The sequence below is a fragment of the Populus euphratica genome, unplaced genomic scaffold (genome assembly GCF_000495115.2).
Source record: "Populus euphratica unplaced genomic scaffold, PopEup_1.0 scaffold53.1, whole genome shotgun sequence".
NCBI classification, from domain to species: Eukaryota; Viridiplantae; Streptophyta; class Magnoliopsida; order Malpighiales; family Salicaceae; genus Populus; species Populus euphratica.
The window spans coordinates 40783-51007 of record NW_011499934.1 but is presented as its reverse complement, the minus strand read 5'-3'; the positions used below and the strand labels follow the sequence as shown (position 1 = coordinate 51007).

General features: G+C 29.8%; 1 protein-coding gene across 1 annotated transcript; it reads right to left on the bottom strand.

Moving 5' to 3' along the window:
• Positions 1–1174: 1174 nt before the first annotated feature.
• On the bottom strand, positions 1175–4823 carry RAD51 (RAS associated with diabetes protein 51). The gene is given in 9 exon segments (XM_011041600.1): positions 1175–1600; positions 1686–1807; positions 2018–2147; positions 2517–2630; positions 2710–2804; positions 3221–3312; positions 3454–3564; positions 3670–3814; positions 4613–4823. Coding segments are annotated over 9 exon segments (1032 nt in total). The 5' UTR covers positions 4712–4823; the 3' UTR covers positions 1175–1476.
• Between the last annotated feature and the right edge of the window lie 5402 nt (positions 4824–10225).

Here is a 10225-nt window from a genome sequence, read left to right as displayed (position 1 = left end):
TATTTCTCAGCTTCCATGTTCTTTTCTTTTTTTAGGGTGCTTATAACTCTAAAACTAGTTATAATCTAAGAAAATAAATAATTTCAAATTCTTTAGCAACTTAAATTTCAGTGGAAGAAACAATTTTTATTTTTATTTATATATATAAAGTTAGTTGAAGGAGTGCATGAACGGTATTATTGATTAATATCAAACATGTTATTGACACGCCCCCTTTGAAAAAACAATCTCTAAAATTGTTATTGCGTTCATATCAATCAGAAATGTATGTTTTTTATTTTATCTTTGCAAAACTTAGTAAATTAACTGAATTGAACTAAATAAATGGATAGCTATTATATTTTTTTAGAAAATCTTAAGCAACAAAAAAAATCAAAAGAAAGTTTTAAGAATGTTTAAGAAATAAAAAAATCCGAATATAAAATAAATATATTAAAAAAATAAAAACTTGAAGATATTTAAGCAAATAAAAATCTAAAACTTTCATATAAAAGTTTTTCAAAATGCTCAGCCAATAAATTTCTTGAAAATGTTTAAGAAATAAGAAAAACATTTTCTTGTGTATTGAAAATCTTTTGGCTGAGAAATTATTTTTTATTTATTTATTAAATCTTTGTATTTCTCAAAAAAAATTTAAAAATTATACTTCTTAATTTTCTAGGACAATTAATGACTGGTTATTGTAAAAAAATATTTCGATTTTAAAAACCTTTGTTTTAGTGTAAAATAATTAATTTCTCATTCCTTAACATTTTCAATAAAAAAAATATTTTTTGATTGTAGTCATAATGTGTTATTTATCTTCAATTGAATGAAACTTAGTCTTGGGTTAAATTGAATCAATACAGGGTAAAACTTCAACAAATCTTTTTCATATGGGCTTATGTTGCCACATTGATGCAAGCAAAGCGGGGCAGGTTGGGATGTTTTTCCTACTTTTTCATGTTTTGATATTTGCCATCACACATGGGAGTCGCTATTTATTACTAAATAAATAAACGTCTTCTTATTTTGAAATCTTTCTAAATAAATAATATTTTTTTTCAATCCTTGGCTAATTTTGCTAAGTTCTCTCTTCCCAAATTGACAACTAGATTCCCACAAACAACATTTTTTTTTTTTTACACATTCCTCCACACAGAAGTTGAGCAGGAAGGCAGACTCAACATTACAATGAAAAGCACTCTGATTGAATGTAAATATCACTTGAAATGTTGAAGAAATTGATGTGATACAATAGAATACACTACAATTACAGAAAACATTAGACCAATGAAAGAGAACGGTTAGCAAACATCAAAAGACCTGCATGTCTTCATTGCAGCTCTTAAAATTTGAACGCTCCTATTGGAAACCAAAAAATTACTTTGACGTGACATGACATTCCTTCTTGCAGATCTACCGATATGTGAAGTACAAAACCGTCCTGTCAACCAGCCCCTCAAATAGTTTCCAGGAGATGATAACTAAAATAGATCAGTCCTTGACATCAGTGACGCCTTCAGCAGAGATCTGGAACCGTGCTTCAGCTTCAGCTAAACAAGGAGAACTTATTACTTTACAGATGCGCTCCTCCCCTCTTCCCTTCCGAAGAGCAAGCCTGTGGCAAGTGTACAATAACTAGTTCAGAATTTTGAAGTAAGAAACCTTCACACTCGAGAGGAGAGTTGCAGGGAGTTACCAACCTTGTTGTAGAAGCATGAGCCATGATGTTTCCACCAATAGGCTTGATTTGAGGTCCAGCAAAAATAGCAGAACCATCAACTTGTGCAACTACTTGGTTTGTAATGACAACAGCCACACCGAACTACACCAACAAAATGCATTTACATTTCTATTTGTAAAGTCTATTTGGAGCATATGCATAGCATTCACAAATGCTGGCATAACAAGAGAGGGTAAATCCAGGAAGTCATGTGGCCTAAAAGAATTGTGGGTCCAATTATGTAAACAGGTACAAATGATGAATGCTAGTTACAAAGGCAGAATGTTAATATAGATAAAGGTGGCATTCTACCTCATCTGCTAACTTCTGAAGGCTCCTAAGGAACTTTGCTAGATGCATCTGCCGAGCTGAAAGTTCACCCCTTCCAGAAAAATCTGTTCTGTATAGAGCAGTAGCACTGTCTACTATCATAAGAGCAAACCTATAGAACCACAATCCATTGACATAATTAGATTTAACTGCAAATCAAGACCAAAGAATAAAAATAAAAAAAATGCAAAGTATAGGTTCTTTGATTATTAAAGTCACACTGTAAGAACTTTATCTTTCTATGGAATCCCTGCTATACGGATTTTCAAAGCTACAAAATGTTATTCGTATACATGTATGTGAAATAGGTTCCATTACTTAATTTTAATCAGCCTTCCCGATAAAACTTCTCAGGAATTCATATCAGCAGTAGAAGAGCCAATTGTGCGCATAATCTCAGGGCCCATCAAGATTTCTTGATCCCGAGTAACAGTGGTTATGTAGAGTGATCCATACATTAGACAACGACGACAATGTGTACCTTGTTTCCACCATCATTGAAGCTGCTTCGAGCAAAAGCCTTGATTGATGATCGGTGTTATATGCCCGAGCATAAGCCACATTCTCCAAAACATCAGCGCCATTCAGCCCAAACCTGCAAGTTTTAAAACCATTACCCACTTGACAACAAGAAGGCTAGAGCAGAGGTTCTTCTCTAGGTAGCTGTATGACACCTGTCAGCTATCTGTATGAGTCTTTGTGGCCTGAATGTGCCCTCTGCATCTATGTACATTGCTTTTCCCTCCCCTCCTCCTTGATCTAATGGAAGCTGAAATAAAAGAGTGAATTAGATTCAGGGCTTCGATAGATTGCATCACTGGGTTGACAATATTGTTAATATAAAGATTGAAAGCATTGCCTATATTAGCTGGCGTACATGACAAGATAAGGGACCGCGTTAGATGAACGTGAAACGAAACAAGTAGGCAAGGCACCTTTAAAAGGCATATTGCTACCGCTGATTTGCATGGTTATTTTTATTCAGTCTATACATTCTCTTTTGCTTACTCCACAAGGTAGCCAGAGCCAGCCAGTTTTTCATCCTCTTTCTTGATATTCTTGTCCGATTGTCCATTAGAGATCACAAGTGACTTTTATAGCAACAGAACATGCAAAACTACATAATGGAATTAAACTAGTCTCTACTTATTGCAAAGCTATTCAGCAATAAAAAAATGCTCTTACTTGGCAAGTGACACATAGCGTGTGGCACAGCTGAGTTTTTCCGGAGCGGAACTCACCATACATTTCAGTAATAGATCCTGTCTCAACCCCTCCTGTCAAAAGTTAGCTGTGTGAGGTTACAACACTACAGAACATGGAAAGCGCTAATGTTCTTGAGAAGTATGGCTACAAAAATACAGTGTCTAATGTGATAGGATCATTGTTAAGAGTTGAAAGAAATCTTTGATACTTGCCTTCTAAAATTTTGTCAAGTTCTCTTTATCCAGATGTTATCTGAATTATCTCTTGCCTCTGAGCATGGAGTTGGCTAGCACTAGTAAAACCCAGGGGCACCAGTTTGGAAGCTGTACATATAAGCCCAAGTAAAGATACGAGTCTCTATCTAAACTAAGAAAAACACAACGACAAAAAATCTTGAAGAAACAAAAACAAGCTACGCAATGGCATGCCTGCTTCGATTATTTTGTCAACTTTGGCTTCACTGATTCCTTTAATCTGCAGAAGCTCTTTCCTGGGAGAAAAGGCAACAGATTCAACTGTGCAGAGACCCGCATCTTTAAGCTTCTTTACGTCAAGGGAAGCTATGCCCGACGCCTTGAGTTAAGGGTTATATATGTCAGAATACAACTAAAACTTAACCTTCATACTGTAAATGATTAACATAACATCTCAAGACTATCATCTGAAAAAATGCAGTATTCTTGGAATTGAAGTATAAAATAATAAATAATCCAAGACAAAACCACCTTTAAGAATAGGAAATTTGATTCAAAACAGCATTACTCCTCTAGAATTTATTGCCATCAGAAAAAGAAAAGGCCCACACTTGAAAGCCATGCTTAGATATGAAACCAATTTCAGTTACAAAATCACAATCAACATCCGACAACCCAAAGTTGGACATCATACAAGAGTCCACATTTTGAAAGGATGAAAATACATTATTGCCTTTTAAATTTGTATGCATAAAACCAAACAAACCAATCAAATCAAGAAAACTGACAAAGAACCCTCCTTGAGAAAATTTAAGGGAAACCCATATGGGCAAACCCCTGGCTTTGTCTAATTTAGGTCAAGAACCAACTCAAGATTGAAATACCCATAATCAAGATAACCCACGCTGGAGCAACAATGTACAGAAGCTAAAAGAAAACTAAGACGCTAAACTCAACTAAACTACAGAATCTTGGGCAATAAGACCCCATTTGGCACACAATGGAACCTTGGCAAGGTTATTAAGAAAAGCGAAAAATAAAACATTTTTAAGCAATTTTTTTTTAAAAGGAAAGAACCCATTTGGTTAAACCCCTTCATTTTTCCTAATCCATTAGTAGAACTGAAGAGATGATTGATAGTGAAAGAAAAGATTGTGTCTTGGAGACACTTAGTTACCTGAAGCTGTTCAACAGGGAAAGGCCCATGTTGCATCTCTTCAAGATCCTCATGCTGTTGTTGTTGATTAACAGCCTTTTGGTTTCTTTGTTGCTCCATTTCCGGAGATCTATTGAGCTCAGAGGGAGAGAATTTAGAGAGAGAGGAGAGGGAAGGAAGAAAGTTTGATGGGAGGGAAAATGTTGAAGTTCAAAAGAGCACAGGGGGCGCCAAAATAAAAGATGGAGACAAAGCTTGTGTAGGAAGTCTTGAGCTTCCCCTGTGATCTATTGGGCTTACAAATTGGTCCTCTTTTTTTAGTTTATCGTAGAAGAGAAGTAAACAGACTTCACCACGAAGCCCATATGGATTGGATCAAGCTTTTTTTGGGTCTCTACAATTACCATATGGTTAGTGTTTTAGTGTTTGTTTCTGTGATAAAAACCATATTTTACAAAAGTATTTTTGCTTGAAATTAATTTTTTCTTTTGGGTCTCTACAATTACCATAAGGTTAGTGTTTTAGTGTTTGTTTCTGCGATAAAAACCATATTTTATAAAAGTATTTTTGCTTGAAATTAATTTTTTGATATTTTTAAATTATTTGATGTATTAATATTATAAATAATTTTTTAAAAAAAATAAAAAAATATTATTTTTATATATCTTTAAATGAAAAACTTTATAAAAAATAATCTTTATCACATTATTAAATATTATATAACTTTTAATTTGTGTTTGTCTTGAAGTTCAATAGAATACCCACATTTATAATCATCAACACATATTCAATTAAATTTGATTTAGCAGAAGGGTTTTTTCACTCACTGGGTGTTTTTTTTTAAATTATTATTAATATTTGTAATTTTCATAAAATCCACACATAAAACCATAAAAATCATAAAATCTAGTTTAAGATTCAAATCCATACATAAAATTTATATACATATTGTGGAAAAATAATAATAATAATAATAATAATATGAAGTCAATAATGGAAGCAGGCCAACCCACTTTTAAAAAAATTTAATTTTTTTATAAAAATTAAAAAAATTATATGTTTTAGATCGTTTTGATGCGCTGATCTTAAAAATAATTTTTTTAAATAAAAAAAATATTATTTTAATTTATTTTGATATAAAAAACAACTACAACTATACTTTCAAATAAATCCACAATAATAAATTTTTTTGTTAATCAACGCATATTTTTAATTTGCTATTTGTAACCATAATTGTCAAATTCAACATGGTTGATCAATTGATTTAAGAAACTTGATAACTCGAATATAAAGATGGATTGAGTTTATAATTAAATTAGACAAGTTATTAATCCAATCAAAATTTAATTAACCTCATTGATTCGATTAACCCAATCTAGTAAAATCATATTAATTTATCTAATTATTTTATTTAAAATGAAAAGAAACAAGATTTATGGGTAGATTCCAGCGACGCGTGTTACGTCTTTTAACATTCAAAAATACTTTTTTATCATGTTATTAAAAGCATTATTATGTTTTCCTTTATATGGAGTGGCGCATGTCAATGTTGGTGGTTCAATTTTTTTCAATGGGATTTTTTTTATATTTTTATTTTTTTCTCTCTCCACCCTTGAAAATTACAGCTTAACCCTTTTTGTTATTGGTATTTTAACTTCAGTCCTTATTACTTTGATTTGTAATTTTTTTTCTTGCTACTTTTATAAAAGTTCTATTTGTTTTCAATTTTATTATTCAATATCAATTTATCATATATTATATTTTTAAATTTGGTCTTTATTTTTTTAATTTATAATTTTTTCCTTTGTCTTTTTGTAAAAAAAAATTTAGTTTTTAATTTCATCATTCAATCCAAATTAATAGTATTATGTTTTCCAGTTTGGTTCTCATTATTTTGTTTATCATTTCTTTCTTGGCCTTTTTTTATAAAAATTATTTCACTCTTATTTACTTTTTATTTTTCATATCAAATCCAATACTTCTTCTTTTGATTTTTTCCCCTCTTACTAAATTGATATTTCTTTTCAATTTCATCATTTATTCAAATATAAAACTTATTTTTTGATTTAGTTTTGATCTTTGTTATTTTAATTTCTAATTTTCAAATCTTTTTGTATGATTAAAATTATATTTTTAATTTTATCATTCAATATTTGATTGATTGAGAATTGGACTTTATAGTTTTTTCAGATAAGATACTTTGGGTTAAATGACTCGGGTTATAAGTTTGAAAAATTAATAAAGTTTTTTATATAAAAAAAATTTATAATTCTTTTTATTTTTTTATCGGGTTGTTCCAATCTCATGATCTAGGCTATAGATTTAACAAGATATTTTGGATTGGTTAGGCATTGATTACTAGGATTATAAATTTATCATGCTAATTTAGGTTAATTAGGAATTTTTTTTATTTTTTTTATAAATATCTTAGTTTATTCTCCTGTACATAATGAGATATAAATTAAGATACTTCGTTTTTTAAAAAAAATATTTTTTTGGATTATCTCAATCACTTTTTTTAAAAAAATTGACCTATTTATCATCAATTTTTTTTATCTAATTAAAATAAACTAACAATTTTTTTGGATTATCTCAATCATTTTTTTTTTAAAATTGACCTATTTATCATCAATTTTTTTATCTAATTAAAATAAACTAACTTATTCAACACAATTAAATCTATAACTCAAGTCATACATTTTTATTCCCTTTTAAAATACGTTTACAGCAGCTAATCATTTTTTTCACGAAAAATAATCCAGCCCGTATAGAAGTTTCCCCGAAACTTCAAAAAACACATCGTGATCTCTCTCAGTGCTCTAATTAAGCTTCAAGTGTTTGTTTTGTGGCACAATCCCGAAATCCATGCCTCATGCCTGGTATGATTAATTCGATAACAAAAGTAAAGGACAGGCACTCTCGTGATCTCTCTCAGGGCCCTAATTAAGCTTCAAGTGTTTGTTTCGTGGCACAATCCTGAAATCCATGCCTGGTATGATCAATTCGATAACAAAAGTAAAGGACAGGCAAATCCAAGCGATCCTATCCTTTTGTAATTCATGTACATTGACAAGACATGGTGTTCCTACTCCATAGAAATATAAAACCATGCATGGACAGGGGTGGGTGCCTGCATGCCACAACTTGCAGGGATTGCTGTCAACCTGTCACTCGCCACCCTAATTATCCACTCCCTAAAGGCAACACAGCGAATACTGGCATGGCCATTAAAGATTCGAAAGTTAATTAATCAGATCGTCGAAAAGTCTTGGGAGTAGAAGTTTGATAGAAAAGGAAGGCAGTACAGCCATCCTTTTAATAGGTGCTCAAAAAGTGGACATGGACGTGAAAAGCGACAGCTCTACTGTAATTAAAAACGCCACTGTCAGAACAACTGGAAAATGGCAATCTGCTATGACATCCGACAGGGAGAACTATGTGAATGGTGTTGTGGATCACAGTTGATCTTGCAAATATTCTAGCTTTCGAAACATCCCAGTGTGATGGCAAAAGCTATCCATTTTCTTTAATCTATTCACATTCATGTATTTCAAGAGAGTATAGGTTTTAAGAAATTCAATATATCAGTTGCTCAAGAATTGAACCCATTAAAAAAAAAATTAAAAAATAAAACTTTCAAAACATGTTAATTCTTCTCAATGAGATTCTGGAAAGATTTTTTTAGTCCCTATATTTTGTTTTGCTTACAAATTAGTTCTTTTTTATTTTTTTGAGATTTTTTTATCCTCATATTTCTTCATATTTCTTTGAAATCACATTTATTACCTCATTGAATTTTTTTCTTAACAATTAAGTTTATAAAAATTAAATTGTAAAATCGATCAAAATTAATATTCTAAAACATGGCAAAGATTAAATAAATTTAAATGTATATAAATATCCATTTAAAAATAAATAAGTAACAAATAAAACATAACCCGCAATCATATGACCTAATCCATACCCATCATTTATCACCTCTAACATCAAAGGATGCAAATTATATTAACTATAATCTAAAAGTTATGGTGTAATCTTTATTCATACATAGACAAATCTTTATAAATTACAATAATAATTTTTTTTTTATCTCTGTAATTTTTTCTAACTACATTCTTATAAGCTAAAAGAAATGGTCAATTAAAATAAATTTATTGAGAAAGGGTAATATTCAAAGATGTATAACTGAATAAAGAAAAATAGAGAAATGATGATTGTTTTAAACTTGGAGTAAAAAGTTCACTTTGGTTTGCAAAATTTTCTCATTATAAATGTTTGATCCCTTAATATTTTCAAAAATTAATTTTGTTTCAAAACTTCATTTTTCTTATGCTTTGTCCATGGTTTGGAAGATGAGAAAGAAAGTAGTAGGATTCTAGTTATATTATAAAAAAAAATCTCAATTGATATTAATTTTAACCATGAATAATGAATATTTTCATAACAATGAGCTCCATTCAATGAGGATATTTTATCCTGTGTTCTTTGTTGTTAGCCTTACTTGAGATAAATACGAACTTGAAAAGTTTTTTAATTTCTAATTGACTTTAGATTGTTGGGTTATTTGAAGTCATTGATTTATCTTTCAAGGTATATAAGGTGTTGTTTAAGTGTTTTTTATATGGTTGAAATACTTTTTTTTCCTTGTGTAAAACATCTTTCTTCGCTTTCAGTGACCTTTGATTGTCAAAATCTAAGTAAAGCAATGTGTTACTTTCTATTTTTTTCTAAATTTTATGAGCATTAGTGCAAGTTGTCGAATCCGTTAAAGAAAGGTTTTGGACTCCATTAAAAAAAAATTAACACGCCTAACCAAGTGGCATGCTCCAAGCCCACGTGTTTGAGCCTTTTTATAGACTTAGGTTTGCTACATCAATCAGGCTTGTGCTTCTAATTCTTCTTTTTTATTTTTATTTTTTTATGGGTTTTTTTTCTAATTTGATCATTCACAACTAGATATTTATTAATTTTTTCTAGCTTTATCTTTTAATATTTTGTTGATTTTTATTTGGCCAACATAATTTGTTTATTTTTTTCCTAGCTTTATCTTTTAATATTTTGCTGATTTTTATTTGGCCAACATAATTTGTTTTGGTTTGATATTTTTAGGTTTATCATGATATCAAACAAATATCGCTATATTTAGATGATTCTTAATTTTGCAAATATCTACTTTTAATAAAAAATTATAAGAAAAAAATTATTAAACCTAATTGAGTCCATGATCTGAGTAATAAGTTTGGCTGATTAACTTTAATTTGTAAGGATACAAGTTTCATAACTTTTTTTGATGGCACAACTAATTTTTTATTTAATTAATTAAATGCACACATAAAATTTTTAATTTACAATTATGATTTTTTTTATGTTAAAAAACATGTAAGAAATGTTATTATATTTATATTTTAATATTTAAAAAATTTTATTCGACGCACAATAAAGCACAAATATTGTTAATTATGTCTTGTATTTTTATACTTGAACAAATTGCAATATGCTTTTTTTTGAAACTTGATACAACCAAATTAGCTGTTTTGATATTGTAGTATAGTTTTTTTTAAGAAAATTATTTTTTATTTCGAATGAAATTTTTTTGGTATTTTTGGATTGGTTTGATGCATTGATATCAAAAAA